General features: G+C 42.1%; 1 protein-coding gene across 1 annotated transcript in view; it reads right to left on the bottom strand.

The window, feature by feature from the left end:
* The window catches only part of LOC127570789 (chorion-specific transcription factor GCMb-like), a 30149-nt gene extending 19813 nt beyond the window's left edge, over positions 1–10336 (bottom strand). The window contains 3 exon segments of the mRNA XM_052016621.1: positions 8719–8971; positions 10245–10270; positions 10273–10336. Of these exon segments, the coding sequence (XP_051872581.1) occupies positions 8719–8971; positions 10245–10270; positions 10273–10336 (343 nt within the window).
* Between the last annotated feature and the right edge of the window lie 13606 nt (positions 10337–23942).

Below are 23942 nucleotides of genomic sequence, written 5' to 3' on the forward strand. Positions count from 1 at the left end.
AATGATCTAGGTGAATAGCGGAGCACTGTTATATCTGAATGACCTGGACTTAGGAAAAGGGAGAGTAATTTGAAAGTCTGCAAATGATGTAAAACTCTGCAACATGTGAAATGTCAGCATGACAACAGCAGACTTCAGAGAGCAGAGAATCAGAGAGTCATACAACATGGGTACAGGCCCTTCAACCCAACTTGTCCATGCTAACTGATATGTCTATCCAAGCTAGTCCCCTTTTCCTGCATTAGGCCCATTTCCCTCTAAACCTTTTCTATCCATGTATCTGTCTAAGTGTCTTTTAAACATTGTATTGCACCTGCCTCTACCACTTCCTCTGGCAGTACGTTTTATACACCCACCACACTCTGGGTGAAAAAGTTCCCCTCAGGTCCCTTTAAATCTTTCCCCCTCACCTTAAACTTATGCCCTTTAGCTTTAGACTCCCCTACCCTGGGAAAAAAGACTGTGACTATCCACTTTATCTATGCCCCTCATGATGTTATACATACAAGATCACCCCTCAGCCTCCTACGCTCCAGGGAATAAAATGCCAGCCTATCCAGACTCTCCTTGTAACTCAAGCCCTCCAGTCCCTGTAACAACCTCGTGAACCTTTTCTGCACCCTTTCCAGCTTAATAATGTCATTCCTATAGTTGGGTGACCAGAAGTGCACGCAATACTCCAAGTGCTTGCAACATGATGTCCCAACTCCTGCACTCCTGCAGGACACCACAGAAGAACTGGGGGAATGGATAGACATGAAGAAGTTTCAGCGTAATATGGGTACGTAATTGAATGTGAGGGAAGCAACATGGTGGTGCAGTGTGATCCAGGTAGGACTGTTTAGAGGGGCAGCTGCAAGAAGAGAAATCTGAGGGAGCATATTCACAAATCGTTGCAGGTGACAGGCATGTTGCTTTAGCAGACGTGAAAGTTTTCAGTAACTGAGCTTTGTAAATATGGCACTGAATGCAAAAAGAAGAAAGTCTTGTGAAAAACTTATAGATCACTGGCTTAGGTTGGGTTGGAGCATTGTGTATAGATCTGGGCACCATGTTATCGTCGAGTGCCAGGGCCCCAGAGGAAGTACAAAGGGCATCCACCAGGATGATGTCAGGGACTTCAGATATATAGAGGTGCTGGAGAAAAGTGTTGGGGCAAAGAAGGTTGATCTAATTATGAGGGCATTTGATGCAGCAAATGGGGAAACATTATTTCCTCAGGCAGGTTGGTCAGTAATCAGGGGTTAAAATATTTGGCAAAAGACCTAGAGGGGAATTGAACTCATGTGAAAGGAGTGTTATGGTCGAGTGTGCACTGTCTGAACAAGAAGTGGCATTAGATTATGTATGAATTTTTCAAAAACATGTCCTTGAAGTGGGCTGACTTGCAGAGCTAGGAGGAAGAAGTTGTAAAGTGCACTTCAGCACAGGCAGGATAGAGAAATGGTGTCCATCTAAACACAACAAAAATCTAACTGGTACAATTGTAGGAATCTTTGATTCTATCAAGCTTGAGGAGCCGAAGGACCTGTTCCTTTGTGTCTTGGACACATTAGTTCCTCAAATCAAATTGGATTGTCTGTTCATGGGATCTTGCTGTAGAGAGGCTGGCTGCTACAATTTCCTACATGACAACACAACACTTCAAATGTTTAGAAAGTTTAGAGGGATATGGGCCAAATGCAGGCAAATGGGACTAGCTCAGTTAGGCAACTTGGTCAGCATGGGCGATTTGTGCAGAGGGCCTGTTTCCATGCTGTATAACTCCATGACTCCATGACCAGTATAAACAGAGGATGCTGGAAACAGCAGGTCAGGCAGCATTCAGGAGACAAACAGAATTATTGTTTCGTGACTCTGACCTTTCCTTGTAACCGGGGAAAAATAGAAATCAAACGTTTTAAGAAGGGAAAGAGGTGGAGAGAGCAAAGGGAACGTCCTCCCTCAGATGATACTTGCACCACTTGTGCTTTTCACTCTCTTGGTCTCCACCTTACCCCTCTCTGCAAGAGCAAAGTCTCCATGACAAGATCATCATTTTGGTCTGTTTGTGGTGTAATCCTCTTCTTGCCTCCCATTTGCTATCTATATACATATAGAAGACATTTCAATGCCCTTGTAATCCTGGTTGTCTTCCTACTCCTATATTCCCACTTTCCTCTTCTAATTTCCTTCCTTCCCCTCTGAGCTTTCTACATTCACCGTGGATCTCCTTTGTATGCCCAACATGACTTCTGCCATGTGCCTCTTTTTCTGCTTCATTTTGCTGTCTATCTCTTGCACCATACAGGGATCTAAGGCTTTGGTTTCCTTACTTTCCCCTTTGGTGAGAATGCAGGCTGACTGCCAGAACTATGTTCTCATTAAGAGACACTCATTGTTCAACTAACTTGTCACTTCAGGCAGAGCTAGGTTTCGCAAGAGCCAATGGATCAGACCAATTCTCAAGGTCTGCCACCACCAGTCAAGAATGATGGTAGACCTGAACATCAATTAGCTCTTCCTTAAGCGAACTTTTACAGTGCATTCTAACACTGGTATCTGCACTCCAGGACCAAGGTCACCCAGACCTCAGAAGTGTGCATTCAATACATGTGTTTGCACATGCTCAGAGGCTGAGTGCCAAGTTTATCATCAACTTATTCACCGAAGCAAATCAGAATATGAACCGTTCACTCAACAGCTGCAAGACAAAGGTCCCCTAGTAACCTGCACCTGCTGCACCACATTGCCCTCTGATGATAAACATTCATGGTGAGACGAGACTCTGGACAATGTGGACCACTTCCCATTTTCTCAGGAGCATCCTCTTGGCAAGGACAGATATCACTGATGATATTCATATTCACCTTCAGTGCACAAGCACAGTTTTAGGTCAATTGAGGAAGAGGGTGTTTGAAGATCAAGACCCCAGACCTGGCACAAAACTTATGGTCTACTAGGCAGCAGTGATTCCTGTCCTCATATATGCTCCTGAGGCCTGGATGTCTACCACAGGAACTTCAAGGCACTGGAAAAATACTACCAATGTTGTCTCCGCAAGATTTTCCAAATTCACAGGAGGGAAGGCATCTCCAGTACCGAGGTCCTAGTTACCAAAGTCAATTATGTTGGGCAGTCCATGTCATTCGCATGCCCAATGCCAGATTCCCAAAACAGACTTTTCTGAGTTCTTTCATGGGAAAAAGATCACCATGTGGACAGAGAAAAAAAAATTCAAAGATGTGGTCAAAACCTCCCTGAGGAAGTGCAACATCTCCACTGAATCCTGGGAATCCCTGGGCCACAACCACTCAATGTGGAGAAGGAGCATTTGGGTGGTATTGAGAATCTGTTCAAGACCATGAAGACCACAGAAACTCTGCAGATATGTCAGAAGAAGCACACTACCTGACAAACTACTCACCCACCCCATCAAACCTCCTGCCTATCTGTGGAAAAGTCTGCAGGTCCCATATTGGCCTTATCAGTCACTTTAGGACCCACAAATCTAGAGTGAAGTGAGTCACCCTCCTGGGACTGTCTAAGAAGAAGATTTATTCCATAATCTGCCCACGCATAGCATTTGCACAACAAACAAAAAATGTTTAGACAACAATTACCCCCTACCATCTTCTCCTAAACATCAATAAAAACGTGTAAGGATTCACAAGCATATTTTAGAAACAAAGATTACACTTTGTTGCAAACACAATGATGTCCCTCACCAGAACATTGATCCAGGCTTGAGATCAACAGCTGAATGCCATTGAATTCAGTAGACACCCACACCATAAATTAATGCATTGTGGACCTGATATGCACTGTGGCAACCCACCAAAGCTATCCAAAGTCATCCCTGGGGCTGGCACCATCCAGAAATACAAGAGCAACAACCATCAGCTCCATCACATACCATTCTGTCTTGGACACGTATCACCATTCGTCACTGTTGATGGTTTGAGGACTGCAGTGTTTCAAGAAGGAGGACAACCAATTAGAACATTCTTGGGTACAAAGGTTGGTAATACATGGAGCCTCTTGTCTGTTCACCTGTATTCCCACAATATGTTATTTTTCATCACAATAATCTCTCAGCCCCTATAGTGTAGTGACCTGAATTGCAGAGAGTACTCCAAGTGCGGTCTTACCAAAGGTTTGAAAAGTTGTACCATAACCTTCCTGCTCATATATTCTATGTCCCAGTTAACGAATGTGAGCCTCTCATATGCCTTCTTCCTCACCTTATTTCAGAATCAGGTTTATTATCACTGACATATGTCGTGAAATTTGTTGTTTTTCAACAGCAGTACAGTGCAAGGCATAAAGACATAAGCATTACTATAAGTTACAAAAATAAGTCAATAGGGCAAAAGAAGAATAATGAGGTAGTGTTTATGGGTTCATGGACTATTCAGAAATCTGATGGTGGAGGGGAAGAAGCTGCTCCTGAGACATTGAGTGTGGGTCTTCAGGCTCCTGCACCTCCTCCCTGATAGTAGTAACGTGAAGAGTACATGTCCCGGGTGGTGAGGATCCTTAATGATGGATGCCGTCTTCTTGAGCACTGCCTCTGGAAGACCTGTGTTGCCACCTTCAGTGATCCAGGGGTCTTGTATACCAAGATCCCTCTGTTCCTCGTACTCCCTATGGCCCTACCATTCATTGTACATATCCTTGCCTTGAACACCAAGACCCCTCTGTTCATCAGTACTCTTAGGGCCCTACCTTTCATTTTGAACGTCCTACCTAATTAGTCCTCCCAACGTGCATCACTTCACACCTATCAGGATTAAATTCCATCTGCCATTGCTCTGCCCATCTTACCAAATTGATCTATATTATTATTCTATTTCAAATTAATGTGAAGTAGTCTCTATAGATTTGCTGTAGTTAAAAAAATTCGACATGCTAATAGTATAGCTTTGGGTATATTTAAGGCAGAGGTTGATAGGTTCTTGATTGGTAAGGGGGTTAAGGGTTATGGGGTGAAGGCAGGAGGATGGGGTTGAAAAAAAATTCAGTCATGATTGAATGACGGAACAGACTCAATGGGCCGAATGGTCTAACTCTATTGCTATGTCTTATGGTCTTCGTTGCTCTTTTACATCAATGCAGGGTTAATTGTAGTAAACTTGAAAACAAAAATGGCCAGAAAGGATTAAGTCCCCAGGCATCTTCTGAGAACTCAGCCAGAAGAGGCAAGTTTCTTCCTGAATACGGATTTGACATTGAGCACAATAAATTCCAATCCAGTGCAACACTGCCTAAAATAAAGCAACCTGCTTGTCCATTGGGTATTGTATAAATCTTCCTTGATATTTCTAATTTTAACAAATAGCACCATCTTCTCTTTATAACTTCTCATCTTTAAAAGTTTGCAGTCCAGGGACTGGTGACCTGTATTTGTAATCCTAGTGCACATCTGCCAAGTTCCTTTGTCATTTACCTTGTACGTGGTTGTCAGTGTAACTTGGGCAGAACACTGCACTCCACTATCACCAATAGTTGCAGTCCTATTGCAGCACGGAACTGAAAAAGTGTTTTGGAAACACTGACATAGTTTAATAAGGAAGAGTTTTCCTGAAAATATTTTGTTGGTGTTCATCTGGTGATTTGAGCTCCTGGTGTCCTTAGCTACCTCAGAAGTGATCAACCAATTTTCAGTTAAGCTTCTTGCTTAACTGTCAATATTATGCTATCAACAATGAGGGTTAGAGCTACAAAAAGTGATTTGAGGAGTTGGAACTAATTCTTTCACTCATATGAGGCAACAGGGCTTGTCCGAGTTATAAAGACTTGTGAAAGAGAAAGGAGTAATAGAGTTTGGCAAAATGGTATCTAGAGAGCAGAACAAAACAAATCTTTTCCCGGAGGTGAATTGGAACGTGGAAAAGAGCACACAGTGGCAGACCAGGTTGCTGACTCACAGGTCCAACAAAACCTACTCAATCATGAATTCTTGTGGTAGTTGGATGGGGGTTGCACATTCTCCCTGTGACCACATTGGTTTCCCCAGAGGGCTCCGGTTTCCTCCCCCATCCCAAAGATGTGCAGGTTGGTAGGTTAGTTGTCCCTTGTATAAGTGGATAGTAGGAGAATCAGGAGGGAGTTAATGAGCATGTGAAAGAAAATAGTTTAAAGGGAAGTATGTGGGGATGGGGATTGATGAGGTTGCTCTGAGATGGGCAGAATGGCCTCCTATATAATAAGGAAATATAAGAAAATATAATTTCTTCAGCAGTTGTCAAAATGGAGCATATACTGTATATTTGCCTAAATGGGTATAATTGCTTCAAAAAGTGTATGAGATTATGTGGTTCATTTAAAAGCAAATATATTTCTGCACTGCAATGTTGCATTGCTCTTTGATGATAACTTTAACAAAATCAAAATTAATTTGAGAATGGTGGATTACAATTCCAAAGATTGCTCCAGGATAATCATTCTTTCCATTTACACACAGGAAAGGAAGCCACTAACAATCTGATAAAGTATTTTTCTAGTACAGTGATACTTCATCTGATTGAGTTAATAAACTTGCTTTGGACTGAATGAAATAATAGAGGACTAGCGCATGCTAGGTTTGCCACGTGCACAATTCCCCACAGCCCCACTAAACTTCTGTGCCTCACTTATCTAACCAAATTCAAAGCCTCACTGCCATGGCTATCCTGGGAACAGGAGTGGGTCTTGTGTGGTAACTGGGCCTCAGGTAAGTAGGCCTTAGGCTCTAGAGGCCTAGCTGGCCTGAGGCCCCTCCCTCAAACTATTAATCCCAAAGCACTTTGCAACCATTTCTAAATATCCCTGACAACTATTGGAAAACAGTTGAAATAGAAATATAACTTATTTAAAAGAAAATAGAACTACCTAAAAAATAAATTAATTTAACAACACAACCCCAGCAATCCTAGTTCGATCCTGACCTCTGTGATGAGTTTGCATGTTCTCTCTATGACTGCATGGGTTACCCCCAGATGCACTGGTTCCCCCCTACAAAGGTGTGAGGGTTGGTGGGTTGATCAGTTACCATAAATTGTCCCCAGTGTGTAGGGTGGTACATAGTTGGTGGGAGAATCGGGGGAGTGATAATGGACACTTGAGAGGAAATAGGTTGCAGGGAGGTAAGTGGGGCAATGGGATTCATGGGGTTGCTCATGGAGCTGGCATACACTTGATAGGCTGAATGGCCTCCTTCTATGTTGTATGAGAAATATGAAAAAATAAAGAAATGAAAAACAAACCCCTTATCTTTACAGAGTTAGTGGGACTTTACAGGAGATACTTGACAAGTTGAGGGGATAATCCGAAGCATATCCAGCCCCACAGTTCAGAACCACAGGGCTCCCCTCCTGGCCCCAGTGAACACAACTGAATGCCCAATGCACCATGGAGAAACACTTCACTGGTGGTTCTTTCCAGAGCCCCACCCTCTGGTGGGTATCTGTTGGCCCAATGTAACGTTAACCATTGTGATGATGCACTCTCTGTCTCTCTCTCCGTGCTGCCTGACATGCCTAGTGTCGCCAGCAATCCCTGTGGTTCCTTCAGATTTCCAGACTCCACAGTGTTTTGCTTTTGGATAATTCCTGACAACAGTTTTTTTAATATGAAGCCTTTGTGATGACAGAAAGTCAAGGCACACCCTGAATCTTTGAAGTAGAGGGCAGCAAATTCAGAAGTAAGTGTGTCCCACTCCCACTCTGAACTGTTGGTCTGTGGCTGTTACAATGAGGCCCAACACGAGAAACAGCACCTCATCTTCTATCCGGGCACGTTGCAGTCGTCTGGACTCAATATTGGATTCAGGTCACTAGATTTCTGTCTGCGTCTGTGATATTGGCTCAGCCTGTTTGTTTCTTTCTGTTTTTTTTCTCTCGCCGGGAGTGGAGGACGTGCCCAGACTGACCTGCCGGGCATGTCTTCCTGCTCTGCATTTTGCAACTCCCACATTCTTTTGTCTGCATTCTCACTCCCTAACTGCTCCCATTCACTCACTGACCAGATGACCTTGTCGACAATTTCTCCTCACAGTCACCCTGCTTTTACTCTGTCAGACATCCCTCCTCTCCCACCTTCCCTGCAGCCTAACCACCTTCTTTTCTCACCGTCCCAGCACTGATCACGGGTCTTTAACCTGAAACATTAACTATTTCTCTCTCCACAGATGCAGCCTGACCTGCTGAGTATTTCCAGTGTTTTCTGATTTTATGTTAACTTCAGAAGTAGAGCCCTGGGATGGAAGTGTTGCATTTACAATCTACCTCGTTACAATCTACCTTGTCATTCACAATCTACCTTGTTACAATCTACCTTGTTATGACCTTGCACCTTATTGTCTACCTGCACTGCACTTCCTCTGTAGCTGTGACACTTTACTCTGTATTCTGTTATTGTTTTTACCCTGTACTGCCTCAATGCACTGTGTAATAAATTGATCTGTACGAACATCTGCAAGACAAGTTTTTCACTGTATCTCAGTGCAAGTGACAATAATCAAACAATACCAATACCATTACCATTTTAGTGCTCATTTTAAGCCCAGGAATTATTTTTAAAAAAACTTGCATTTACAGAAAACCTCTTTATGACCTCAACAACTCTACTGAACTGCCTTTTCTGATTTGTTCTCTGTTTGTTATGTCAGCAAGTTTAGACCTGCATTAAATTTGAAGAAAGTTGTCAGACTGAGTCTGTGAGGGAAGGTATCCTACAATCCGGCACTGCGATACTTACTCTGCTGCTTCTGACGAGCCTTGTCACAAATAGCCGGCCGGAGCTGCAGTTTGCCACCGTTGGGGAGTGTACAGTTACTGGAACATATCACCACTCCCAGGCAAGACTTCTTCAGGATCTGGCAGTTGTGGTTGTTGGTATTTCTCATGGCCCAGCCACTCAGGTGCCTCTGCGCGTTTTTATCGTCAGCGACGTAAATGTATCTCACGTAGCCGTCCGTCCATTCCTGAAACGCGTCAAACTGCTTCACATCCTGAAGTTGCACACAAAATTACTGAGTCTCGTAAGAAGCAGGTTTTATATACAGGCCGTCTCCGGGTAAACAACGGGTTCCCTTTTTAAGGATGTCTATCAGCTTTGTCGGTAAATTGGAAAATACACACTAATCACTCAAGATGGTAACTATACCTGCACAGTGTGGTAATGAATGGCATCACAAGCACATAAAGACTGATAAAAAGGACAATTACTAAAGTGGAGGGAGGGGGGAAAAACCAGTTCTGCCGTTCCTAGGACGAATATATTTATGTAAGTTGGACTTCTCAATTTAATAATATTATTGGAACTCATTTGTATGTAGGGAGTGTCCCTAATTCGAACGTTCGTAACCCAGGGACGGCTTGTAAATGGTGCAGTCTATTCTGATCACGTTAGCCAATAATTCACAAGTTTTAATTCCCATTTATTAATCCGCGATGATTTACTTCTAAACCGAGCCTAAACCCACAAACTGAACCGGTTTTATTCGTTGTAAAAACAGAAAATGCTGAAACACTCAGCGGGTCGGACAGCGTCGGTGTAGAGAAGGTCACGACATCAACGTTTCAGGTCGAGGACCTTTTGTGCTTATGTTTTTTTTTCAGATTACCACACTGCTTTTTAAAACAAAATCATCTGTGCTATTTGTTCATTTGAACGGAAAAAAAAGGTTTACAATGAAAAGTGGTACTGCAAGTAAGATCACCCGAGCGACCCCACATTACGGATAGCATTAAAGTCATTCAATCTTTTCGAAGGAGCGAACTTGGAAGATCTGTTTTACGAAGCGTGCGGACCTTACACTTCAGAACCTCGGGTTAATCGTCCTAACACTGTTCCCTCGTTCCCTTTGATACCTTACATAGTCTACAGTACTTCAAACACAACCAGAGTTGCAAATGAGCTCTCTTAAAATCCGACGAACCTGCCGACGGTAAAGGGGAACCTGTGTCATAGTTCAACATTTAACAACAAAATTGCCCCAAACAGCCTGACTTCGGATGGGGTGACTTTGCCTCCGAATTTCTCTCACCTCTTAAATAACCTGCGTCCCCAAAAGTTTCGCGTTATACGTTTTAACGTTTAAAATAACGCGTTAATATCCCTACACCATGTTTTACCATAAACGGTGAATATTTTACGAATTTCAATACCCAATTTAGGATCAGCCCCTAATTATAAATTGCCCCACAATGGGTATTAATAATTACCAGCTCTGAATTCGTTCAGTTCCAGGAAAGGACCTTCCCAGCACAGTTGCAAGTTACCTGAGGCAGTTTCGGATCGTTAATGTCCAAGTGATTTTCATTCCATTGGAACACACGCAGTCAGCATCTTCGTACTGGTCCCCTGCGGACATACTTCCCTCTCGGCCGGGGGGTCAGTTCTGCTCCAAATCGTCGGGTGGCATCGGTTGCATGAGGACTTTACGGACTGTATAAAATAAAGGGGCAGAAAGAGAGAGAAGGAAGCGAGACAGTTGGCGGCGGAGAGCGGACTCAATGAATCATAATGTTAACATCTTAAAGCGTTCAGAAATTGCTGAGGTTATTGCTGATGGTAAACCTGTGGTGCAGGGATCCTATTGCATCTGCGATGTCTCCCCACCCTCCACCTTATTTCCTTGGCCACCGAGGTGCACCTTGCGTCCGCGCTTATCCTCACAGGATACAGGACACGTTCTCTCTTTGACAGTGGGGTAAGGAGCCGAGAAACAGTGCCTGCTTTTTATCTCAGGTGAAGTGTGCTTGTGACCCGCGTAAAGTAGTCTAATCCACATGTAGACACACTTAGCTCGTCGAACAGAACCACCTGCCTGCCACTGTAGGAAATACAGCCAAACGACCTGCGCAGACAGGGAGCAGAAACCCGCCACAAATCAAGGCTCGAAACCACATCAAAACACAAGCTTGAGGTGACCAATGCGAACGTGTTGGTGGATTTATGTTGTTGACAAGGCACAATTACACATTCCCCAAAACAAAATGCTATAATGGCAAAAGCAACTTTAAAAATAAAACATTTGGCTAAACTAGACAAGTCAATGCACGTAATTTTATGGCGCGGGTAGAATTCGTGGCGAATTTTAAACAAACGTCCAAATAGTGCGAAACTGTGAAAATGATTGTCAACCTGTTCAATATGCCGCGCACAGTTCAGAATGTGTGAATCGATTTTTCTACAATGAGTTAATTTGAATTTGAGATTGAACAGTATATAACAGATTATCGACTGCTATTAATATTATTGAGAGCATTTAAATGAATGTGAATTTGAGTTTTAACTCTAAGCCACAACTTAACGCAAATAGGAAAGGTTGAACTGTGTTGCAGGTTTAAAGAGCTTAGATGTACGTCGAAACCGCGCGGTCAAAAACGAAGTCATTTTGGTGTTTTACAAATTGCAAACAGTTTAAAAAAAATCTATGCATTACATAAAAGATTTAAATAACATCAACTCGATCGCGGGTCCAAGTGCAGATGGCGTGGATTTAAACGAGAATGTTCACCATGCACCAAGTTGTGCTTTGTGAATATAAGGTGTGTCTTGTCTTTCCCATATTTATATAGAAACGCTGCTAAATGCGGCCTCATTTTATGTGTAGTCCATAAACAGAGCAACAGACAAATCTGTTGTTTTACGTAAACAGTTTAGGAAGAAGTCAAATCGTCTTTTAGTGAAACCTGTTCTGGCAAAGTCGTCTGTTTAGTTGAGTACTTAATTCGCTGCAACCTTCATTGTATGAATGAAACGACGGGTTGATTCGAGGTAAGTAGGTAGTGAACAAATAAACATAAAGGTTATAATTAAAACATAGAGGGAAAGGGCGTCGGGTGGAATGAGATTGGTCATTAATTACCCACAAATCGGTCCGACCCGGATTACGAAACCGGGTGACGGTTTTGCATGAATTAGATTCAGGGATTACGATGCCAACCGGCGCCACTTCATTACCATCAGTACCTCACCCCACCCCACCACCACCGCCCTCTTCCCCCAACGCCCTGCTCCAACATCGACACACATCCAACCTTACTGAACAGACAAGGCAAGCGGCCCAGGAAAAGACCAGCACCGCTGTCTTCAGAACTTTCAGTGACCCTATCAACCACCGACCTCACTCAGAGACCTGATCAATCCCTGCTATGATAAATAAATATTCGTTCACAGAATAAATCCTGAGGACCATTCAACAAACACCGATTCAAGGTATTAACATTCGAACTAAAAATAAAACATCATTGATCCCAATGACTTAAACAAGTTACTGACCTCGGAACCAGCACCAACCCCAGACATAAAGCAACTTTAATTCCAATTATTCCGAAAGTAAACCAACACCAATCCTAGCATTAAAAAAAAACACAACAAAGTCAAAAGTTGCTGATCCACTCACTTGGCTGCAGATCCTGTGTAATGCACAACAGAAGCGAAAATCTTAAACCATCCATTATGCAAAACAACCTTGGTATACAAGCACAACGGGTTGCTAACAGTTCGCTCAAAAGACGAATCATCTGATCGACATCAAAGCTCCTAATAAATATTGCCCGTCTGAAATTGAGGAGCGCACTGGGCGCAAAGAACATTCGATCTTTATTTATAGTCTTCCTCGCGGCAGTTAATAAGCTTTGGTACACACTGGCAAAACAATGGCAAAATAAGGAAGTTCTCCTGAAAGAAATACTTTCAAGGGAAATTGGGTAAAAATATATCACTGTGCTTAGATCCAAGTGGCCAACGAGTATAAAACGCAAGTTGAGAAAGAAATTTCGCTTTGGAGAAATTATCCTGGATAATTGATCATTCATTTGGGTATCTTAATAAATTTAAGATTTGAGAATCCCACGGCATATTTAATTCCGGAACAAACAAATACTGCATATATCGAGAGAAAAAGGGAACAATACTTTAACATTTTTATAAAGACAACTAAGTAGCGGCTTAAAGTGGGTCAAAGACAGCTGAGATAGCAAAGAATGTGTGTAAAAAAACACTGCAGATGCTGGAAACCTAAAATGAAAAGCGAAAATGCTGGAAACACTCAGCAGGTCAGGCATCGTTTGTGGGAAGAAAAACAGAGTTAATGTTTCAAGACGAAGGCTCTTCGTCAGAAAAAAATGTATTTAAAATACACAATTAACGCCGCGCTTTTGCAGTAATATTGCAAACGCAGAAAAAATCAAAATATACTAAAACAGTCATAGGATTTATGAAGTTATTAAGATTGCAGAGAAATTGTTTTGCTGTGTGCTGTATTTTCTAGAAATTTCCCATGACTTGGAAAATGCTCCGACCAAAATAAACACTACATCTGGTAGAGCAAGTGAATTATAAATGGTTTCAGGCAGAGCTTAGCGAAGTAAGTTTTATTTTAATATATTGTTAATTATTAGGATAGGCAAAATTGTGGCATTTCACAATTTGCTTCCAACATTCCAAAGAGATGTTATTAAGTTTTGTAGAGGTCAGTATCACAGCATCACAGAGTGATTACAATACGGGAAGAGTTCATTCATCCTGTCCTGTCCATTCCACGTCCTCTCCCATATTCCCGCCAATTCTCTGCTATCAGATACTTATCCGGATCCCTCATGAAACGGTGCAACTGGGTCCGCCATCGCTAACCGCTGACAATTCCAGACCCCAGCCTCTCGTTGACGATCACAGTTGTCCTTCGGGTCCCCTCGCAACCCCTTCTGTTCCAAGGAGCAGAACCAAGCTTCCCCCGTCTATCCACATAACAAAAAGTTCCCCATACTTATAAACATTTTAGTAAATTCCATCGCACCCCTTCTAAAGCCTTCAAACCCTTCCTACAGCGTGGAGCGCAAAACTGGACACAGTGCTCCAGTTGTGCGGGACCGGTGTTTTATAAAGGTTCACTGCGATTTTTTACCTTTTGTTTGCTAAGTCTAGGATGCCGTGTGCTTTTTTTAACCACTCTCTCAACCTACCCTACCACTTTCAAGGAACTTTCATGGACTTGCCTCTGATTGTGTTTTTCTTTTGCAGTAAGGTCTTGTTTTTGCACTTTTTTTCTCTCTCTCTACGCTGCCTTCTATAATAATTTACGTATAATTTACATTCTGTATGTTGTCTATACCTACGTGCCTGCGCTGCTGTTGCAAGCACGTTTTTCATTTTACCTGTACCTCACCTTTCTTGTGCACATTGTCAATAAACTCAACTTGAGTAAACCCGACTTGAACTATGCACGCACACCCCAAGATCTCGCTGTCCTTGTACCTTCCAGTTTATATTGCCTCTTATTCTTCTTATCAAAATGTATTTCTCAGTATTAAATTTCATTTGCTACTTCTCGGACCATTCTACCAGTCTGAGTTTTTGTTCTTGAATTCTCTTATCGTTTTCATAGTTACCCAAGCCTCCAAATTTTGTGTCATCGACAGATTTGTACACCAAGTGTGAATGTTACAATTAAAATATCTTCATGGCAAATCTAAGATATGTCTTATTCGGTTACTTCAAATAGAACAAATGAATAAAGTACAATTAAATAAAATTGAATTTCTATACAAAATAAGTTTGGACAACAATATGTTGATTAAAATGTTTTGAACTTTCAATTTATAGCACTGCTATTTTTTAAGTTTTGAAATCATATTGCATCATTTCAGAATATTTATTTTCAAGGTCACGTATAGAGAAATAGAAAGAAAGGACTGCAGAAGTAAACCTCTAACTGGTTATTAATCCAATCTGAACTCTGAAATCTATTGCTCTTTAGAACATGCTCCTACATAATTTTTATAGCACATACAAAATCAAAATATCCCAGGTTAATAACAAGCTGTTTGTCATTAAAAATGAACTGCAAGCATTAATGAAATTGAATGAATTTTGCATCCTAACCACTAGTCTGAAACTTAATGCAGACGTGGTCTCCAGATCACAAAAGATCAAGTGTTTTAGACTCTGATCAACGTACATTGTGTTATCTTTGTGCACTCTTTTTCAGAGCTTCTCCGTGTAAGATTCCCAAGGGGCCGCCAGTTTTAGTATCAGACAGGATGGGTTTCCTGCATCTGTTGAGGACTGACCAGGTCTCTACTGGGTCTCTAAATGTATAATCCTGCAAAACAAAGGGTGATCTTGGAAATACTCAGCTAGTTAGGTTTATACATTTAGAGACCCAGTAGAGACCTGGTCAGTCTTCAACAGATCCCTAGTATCCCCCACATTTTTTTCTATTCTACAGTAAACGAATAATTACACTTTATTTCTGTGATACGGCCTCTTGGAGACCAGTTATCACCAAATGCACTGAAGACTTCAATATCACTCCAAAGTTTCAAAGATATTTGTCATCCATCTCTATCACTAATCTTTTCATGCCCAAGGCTCAGAAACGGCCAACTTCGACGTTTTCTTTTCCTAGTTCATAATTACTGTGAAATATTTAGAGTTTTAAATACGTTCGTGGAATAAAGTATCAAGACATGGGAGACCATTAAAGCACGCACAGAATTACTCCACGTTGCTTAATTACAAACCATCAAAAGTTCCAGCAGGAAAATTATATTTAGCTTAAAATAATATGCCAGAAAATGAAAAAAAACTCACGTTATAACCTTAATATTTCCCAGTAAAACAATTATTACGTCTATTCGGATCACCACTATATCGGAGTAAATATATTGCACGGTTGAGAATAGATAAGAGCTTAAATATCGCCTAGAAAAGTACATGGTATTCTAAAAGTTATTAATAAACCTGGCAATAGTATTCTTAATCTACGTCTGTAATGCTCAATCGGATACTAAATACGGTTACGCTTAATAACATACACATTAGTAAAATTGATTTGTATTGCACTATATTAAACAGAAAATAATATTTGATAGATAGATAGATAGATAGATAGATAGATAGATAGATAGATAGATAGATAGATAGATAGATAGATAGATAGATAGATAGATAGATAGATAGATAGATAGATAGATAGATAGATAGATAGATAGATAGATAGATAGATAGATAGATAGATAGATAGATAGATATAGACAGACAGACAGACAGACAGAAAGGCAGGCAGAAAGACAGACGAATAAACCCAAAATAACCCAGAACCAGTTCATTCTCGTTGAAGATCTGTTGCCGCTGTAATCTGGGGAAGCACTACTATGTCTGATAAAAAGCAACGAGACGGATGTTAAATTGTTCCAGTGGCTGGGTAAGAGGTACAAATTCGCTGGGTATCTGGAGCGCTCTCCTGCTCTTAAACGGTGTCACTGGGTACAGAGTAATAGGAGGTACAGAGCCTCAGTTTAAAAGCCCACCTGGAAAAGGACAGCAGACAATCAGAAGTGACTAAGATTAACTGGTAATTTTGCTGCCTAACCTCTTTAAAAACTACCGGACCGCGTGTATAAGACAACCAGAGCTCGGTGGGAAGTGTGCTTAAATAATCTAACATTGGAAGCAAGAGTATCAAATAGTTCTTTTTGAGACCATGGAGCAACATTTCATGGTTTATTAATTGGCAACGATCAATTTTTAAGCATGGCATTTACAGAAAGAGGATTTCCTACCAATCTACGGTCGACCCTGATCCGGAACTTCCCAGTGCGTTCCAATCATCCGGTCTCCGATGTTGCTTCTGGGTGGAAATGCATTAAACCAGCAATTCAGTGGAAGCGCCCGCTGTCCTCACCTGGCGGGAACTGCCCCCTGGACGCCGAGAGGGGAGGCGGGTGCATCCTGGCTGGGCGAGCAGATACTCTGTGACAACTTTTTCATTTCTTACTTTTAACCAGTTACATCCATTTTGCGAGATTAAGTGAGAATAAAGTTCTTTCCCCCCGATTATGGATTTGACGAAGGGTTTCCAATTATCTTTATATAAAGAACTATTTGATACTCTACTACCGAAATGTGAGTAATCAGGGTTTTAAGTTGAATTTGACGTAAATTTGTCCACTTGTATAACAAAATTACCGCAAGCAACACCCAAATTAACACGCGTAATTATAATTATAACAAAATATACAAATTTGCATTGTAGGCACATTTGATACTTAATTCCCCACAATCACATTTACTGACTCGTAGCAACTAATTGGTGACGATTATCAAGAAATAAAGCGCAGGCTTTATCAAAACCTAAACTGCCGATTCCTAGTTCCTTGGGATTTTTAACATAATGAATTGGTAGTTTTCATAATGTATCCATCAGAATGTTAAAGCTGGCCATCTCATTCTGACCCTGCCGTGCGAGAGAACTTAATTACTTGACTATATAAAAAGAGGTAATCTATGTTATAATAAGTTATAATTAAGCTTCAGTAAACTCAAGTACAGGAAGAACCAGAAAAAAATAATTCCAGCGAGGACGTGATAAATGTCCCAGCTTGTACTGAGGAGTTATTATCACAAGTGGACCCAATGTTGCACCAGATATAGGAACGACTTGTACTTTTTAGAGCTAATGGATAAAACATGATTTGCTCAAATGTAAATGCATCCAGGCGCAATCGAAAATTATATTTCCTTTTAAAATCTGACTGAACGTATTTCTGAAGCTGCATCCTTAATAATGTAGTTTACGTTGGTGTAACTTTCAAGGGGAAAACAGTTGTCAGTGAAGGAAGGATGGAGACAGATGACTGGCAGATCTGGGCTGAGAAGTGGCAGATGGAGTTCAACCCAGATAAGTGTGAAGTGATACAATTCAGGAGATCGAATTTGAAGGCAGAATACAAGGTTAATGGCAGGACTCTTAGCAGTGTGGAGAAACAGAGGGATCTTGGGGTCCACGTCCATAGATCCCTCAAGGTTGCCATGCAGGTTGATAGGGTTGTTAAGAAGGTGTATGGAATGTTGGCCTTCATTAGTCGGGTTATTGAGTTCAAGAGCTGTGAGGTCATGTTGCAGCTCTATAGAACTCTGGTCAGACCACACTTGGAGTATTGTGTTCAGTTCTGGTTGTCTCATCATAGAAAGGATGTGGAAGCTTCAGAGAGGGTGCAGATGAGATTTACCAGGATGTTTCCTGGATTGGAGAGCATATTTTATGAGGATAGGTTGAGCGATCTAGGGCCTTTCTCTTTGGAGAGAAGGAGGATGAGAGGTAACTTGATAGAGGTGTACAAGACGATAAGAGGCATAGATCGAGTGGACAGACAGATTTTTTCCCAGTGTGACAATGGCTAACACGAGGGGGCATAATTTTAAGGTGATTGAAGGAAGGTATAAGGGGGATGTCAGGGATAAGTTTATTACACAGAGAGTGGTGGGTGCGTGGAACGCACTGCCGGCAGAGGTTGTGGGGGCAGATACATTAGGGACATTTAAGAGACTCTTAGATAGACACAAGAATGATAGAAAAGTAGGGGGCTATGTGGGAGGGAAGGGTTAGATAGATCTTAGAGCAGGATAAAATGTCAGCACAACATTGTGGGCCAAAGGTCCTGTACTGTGCTGTATTGTTCTACGTTCTATGTTCTAAATACTAGAGGACATGCATGTAATGTGAGAGCAAGAAAGTTTAAGAGAGATGCGAGGGACAAGTTTTTTTTACAGAGAGTGGTGTATGCCTGAAGCGGACTGCCAGGGGTGGTGGTGGAAGCAAATACGACAGAGGCATTTAAGAGGCTTTTAGATAGACACATGAACATGCAGGGATGGAGGAATATGGATCTTGTGCAGGCAGAAGGGATTTAGTTTAATTTTGGCATGGTCTTCAGCACGAATATCATGGACCAAAGGGCCTTTTCCTCTGCTGGACTGTTCTATGTTCTATATTTGACTGGATTGTATAACCAATAAGCAGGCACCGAGTTGAATAATCAACAAAAAACCATGGTAACATAAAATCAGAAAGAAGGAAAAATGGATCATTTAGTTGATCCTTTCTGCTGTGCAACAGAATAATAGAAATTTCTTGCATAGAAGGAGACCGTTCAGCCCATCATGGTTAAACTAGCCAAAACAAGTTAGTCAGACCAGTGTCACTTCACAGCCCCTTCTCCTGTTGCCTTGTGGTTCAAAGCTCTTCACATGCTCACACAGGTGTGGCTTATAGATTCAGCTTGCACTACCTTCCAGGAAGTGAGCTCTAGATCTCTTCCTGCAATGCCCCATCCAACACCAATCATCACACGCTTTTTCTGCATCAACTCCTCACCTGTCCTTTTAACAAAATATTTTAAATCTCTGCCCCATAATCATTGAACACTTGGTTGAAGGAAGGAGAGCCATCATATTCACCACCTGGATTTTCATAACTTTATCACTGATTAACTCTTCTCTCTGTCCCAAGGAAAGTAATGCCAGCCTGGCCAATCTTTCTTCAGAACTATCAACATCCTTGGAAATCTCCTCTGTGTCCTCTCCAATGCAACCCTGGTGACTAGAATTTAATGTAACCTTGGTGACTAGAATTTAATTCCACCCAGGTTTTGTTGATATATGAATTAGGGGCAGGAATAGGCCACTCAGCCCCTCGAGCCTCTCTGCTGTTCAATAAGATCATGGCTGATTTGATTGTAATCTCAACTCTCCCCATTTACCCATGGCAACCTTTCACCCTTCAGGGTCTACTTGAGTACAATTAATGAATACCAACCATACAAGCTTTACTTGCCAAAACATACTTGTATAACTAATCACAACAGAAAAAAAAACATACATGTGTCAGTGATTCAGCCTCCTGCTTACCCTTAGTGCCCGCTTTCCATGTATCTAGACCTGCCCTAATGTTCCAATGCAGTTCTCAGCCAGTGTCTGTAAGATGATGTAGATGCTTTGCAGGATAACTTCAAACAGTTCCAGAAAGCATTGTTTGGTCTTGAGCAATAGCAGCCTCGACTGAGTGATGGGCAACAGCAAGAATACGATGAAGAGACTGCGGTGGGAGCATGAATCCTCTCATCTTGAGGGAGCACAGCAGTTTGTGCTCCATGGAGCCACTACCATGCCTCAGCAAATGTAGTAACCTGTGGGAATAATATGGCAACCTCATATCCAATATATCTACAGTCTACTGTCAGTTCAGATGAAGGGTCTCGACCCAAAATGACAACTGCCCATTTCCCTCCATAGATGCTGCCTGATCCGCTGAGTTCCTCCAGCATTTTGTGCCATCTCTTGTGTCACCATTGAGTGGTGAATGCTTGTTCTCAATTGGAAGATGGGACATGGACCTGCTAATGCTACCTGCTGGTTTGCCAAGTGTTGAAGTGGAGCAGTTACCACTTCTCTGGGCTCAGTGTGAACCCGTGTGCAAAGTTGAAGGTGGACTGCTGTGGCTTCTTTGAGTGTCATGCAGGCCTTCAAGCATTTCATTGTGGGTGGCCTTCAGACTTTGTCTCGCTTCCAAGAGGTTTCCATCCCGCATCATGGTCACCAAGCAGAAGCCTCGGACATCACCACAGAGACTTGGAAACGCGAACCTGTATTTCTTGACAAGCAGCACTCCAGCGGATCAATCAGCAAGGCTTGCAAGTACCTGATGGTCACTTTAAACTGGGCAGGTGGGGTAAGGAAATGACCATTCCTTCCATTTGCTGAGCACTGGGATTTCCCTGCAATTTGGTTACCTGCATCTTCGGGATCCAGTCAAAAACCCAAGGGTTGACATACAAGGTAACTGCTCTTCACTGTTGACTATATTACCTCCATAGGATATCAACTGACACGTTGAACAAAGAGATTCAAAACCAAGGTTTAGTACAACTTAATCTTTATTAGCTCTCGAGTTACTTAAGCATGCATGCGTACCATTAACTTCTAGTAACTTCACATTTGATTTACTGTTCCAACTTATCACTTATACTAAATCACAAGACTGATGATTTGGACTCCAGGATTATCCAAGTGAGATGAACTGGCCGGGCTCACTCTGACGGGGATGGTAGTCTCCTCTGGGTTCTGAACTCAAGGCCTTCCTTCTGTGATGGTTGATCCCAGTTTTGTCACTACCTATGTTGTCGGTGGCCCTCTTTTATACAGTTTCTTCTGATCTTCCAGAGGGTTTGTTGACATACCCCTGGCCAGGATTCTCATGAGGACACTCATTCCATAGACAGGTAGGCAGGACACGTCTGTTCCATTGTTCTTTTTTCTATCCTTAGTTATAGCGACCTGGGCCCCCTTGAGGTGAGGCAACCTTCCACCGTCAGTTGTGGCTCTCTTTATATCGGGCTAGAGAGTTCATGGAAAGTTGACTTCTATTCCCATCATGCTCAAAAAGGTCTAGCTGTTAGCCATATGGCTACAGCATGTTTCTGGACTGTGTATCAGCCCACATGCTAAGATCTTCCCCTTTAAGGAAGATAGAAGGAGTCACTCTGCACAGGTAAGCACATTCTGCAGAAACCTTGAAGACTGATAGCACCAGTGGAGTCCATTCATACGGCCACTGCCTGACACACTCTGTTTAACGTTATTTACATTTTGACTTGTTCTATGACCTTTAAAGTTGCAGCTTTTCCCTCCCCTTGAACCTCCCTTTCCTCTTAATTTAAAGCTCTATCTGCGGTGAACGAGTCAACCCCTTTCTTCCCAAAGCCCCTCTACCAGGTATAAGACACAGGCACTTGTTTACATCAGTGCAAAAACAGAACATTTTGCCCAACCAGCCTATGCTATCATTTACGCTCTAATCCAGCTTCCTGCTACCTCCCCTATCCAAATCTGTAAGTGCAACCTGAAATGTTATGCCTTTTGCTCTTTCCACAGATGTACCTGATTTGTTGAGCTTTTCCTTCATTTCCTGTTTCTATTTCAGAGTTCCAGCATCTGTAGTACTTTTTCACTTCAGGGTGGTGAAGGCATTTGGCACGCTGGCCTTTGTCAGTCAGAGCATTGATTATAGGAGTTGGGACGTTATGTTGCAGTTGTACAAGACACTGGTGAGACTGCACCTGGAGTATTGTGTACGTTTTTGGTTACCTTGTTATAAGGAAAGAGATCATTAAACTGGAAAGAGTGCAGAGAAGATTTACGACAGAAGTCGCCAGGACTTGAGGGCCTAAATTATGAGAGGTTGGAAAAGCTAGGGTTTTATTCCTTAGAGCTTAGGGGACTGAGGGGTGACATTATAGAGGTATATAAAGTCATGAAAGGCATAGATAGTGTGAATTCATGCAGTCTTTTTTCCAGGGAAGGGAATCAAGAACCATAGGGTTCTTTTAAGGTTCTTTTAAAGTTTAAGGTGAGAAGGAAAGATTTATAAGGGACCTGAGGGGTAACTTCTTCAGTACAGAGGGTGGTGTGTTTCTAGAATGAGCTTTGTCCTCCATCTAGCAAAGACTTAGATTCATAGAGTCATACAGCACAGAAACAGGCCCTTCGGCCCAACTCATCCATGCCAACCAAGGTGCCCATCAAAGCTAGTCCCATTTGCCCGTATTTGGCCTATGTCCCTCTAAAGCTTTCCCATCCATGTACCTGTCCGAGTGTCTTTTAAATGTAGTTATTGTACCTGCCTCAACCATTTCCTCTGAAAGCTCATTCTAGAAACACACCACCTTCTGTCAAGGAGCTTGAAACCATCCAGGAAAATGCAGCCACTTGTATGAGCAGCATTAACAGTCCCTCCAGTAAGCATTATCTACCATTGTAGTAGATCACCGAGATTTTTATGTTTTTCCTCCCAAACCCACAACCCAACCCCAAGAAGGAGAAGGACATCAGGTGCATGGGGATACTGCCACCTGCAGATTCCCCTTCACCATTCTGACCTGGACGTACACTGCAAATTCTTCGTCATTATTGGTTCCAAATCCTGGAACCCCCTCCCAAAAGCACCTTCACTAGAAGGACTGCAGTGGTTCAAAGAGGTATCTCAATACCACCTCCTCAAAGCCAGTTAGGATTTACCCTCATTTGTGCAATAATCGTGAATGAATTACAACATGTCCCTGACACTTGCCATTCCTTTTTCTTTATTTTTGTTTTCTCTTTCATTTCAAATTTCGCCCATGCAGCTTATCTCACAGAAGTAATGAGTGGATATCAGTGATTACCGAATACTGTCAATACTACGTGAAGTACTCAGACAAAATGGGAATGTTACTAGATTATCTTCCAATCCAGAGTGTCACACAAGTATATACGGACAACTATCTAAGTGTGCACAAAGTTTACACTACATGCTGGTGGGTGTGAGGGCTACTTGAATGGATCTGGGAAGAAGTTGACGCAGCTGATGCCTTTTTTCTTATAATTATTGTAATCAGTGTGGTTTGAGGCAGCAGGCGTCTACATCAGAGGCAGTTAATAGAGTGTATGTAGCCGGAGGGCTGGAGAGAGAGAGGTAGTCAGCGCGTTTTATGGTGAGAAGGGAGGAGAGTGTGGGCAAATATTTAGTATATTGCACGTACCGCGTAGGGGGGTTGAAAGCGGCAAGTTGTCGCTAGTGTTTGGTGAATGAGCGTTGGTTTTATTTTGTCCAGAGATTAAAGACGACAATGGAAGTCCCACACTTCCGAAGTTTAGAAACTGCAGATGCTGGGATCTGGAGCAACAAACAATCTGCTGGAAGAATTCAGCGGGTTGAGCAGCATCTGTGGGGTGGGAGGGGGGTGGATTTGCCGACGTTTCGGGACCAAACATCGACAATCCCTCTCTTACGCTTGCTGCTAGACCCGCTGAGTTCTTCCAGCAGATTATTTGTTACTTTCGAAGTTTAGCCTATTTTACGTTCTCTTTCGCAAATTTAACACGTTTTATTCTGCAAAAATAAAACGTCAGTTTGGTTAAATAACTTTGCTTTGAAAGGTAAATTGTTAGCTGTTGTTCCAAAACGCGTTTCATGTAACATTTAAATAGGAGCTTCCTTTGCAACGGAGAGAGTTGGTTTTATTGGACTCTTTTTCAATGATGTTGGGGAGGATTTAATTCTGTAATGTTAGTGTTTACAGAACATCCGTAAACCCTTCAGCCTTCGCGAGAATGTTGTTTCATGAATGCAAATGTGATTATTTTTAATCGCC

This window comes from Pristis pectinata, chromosome 5, assembly GCF_009764475.1.
Source record: "Pristis pectinata isolate sPriPec2 chromosome 5, sPriPec2.1.pri, whole genome shotgun sequence".
NCBI lineage: Eukaryota > Metazoa > Chordata > Chondrichthyes > Rhinopristiformes > Pristidae > Pristis > Pristis pectinata.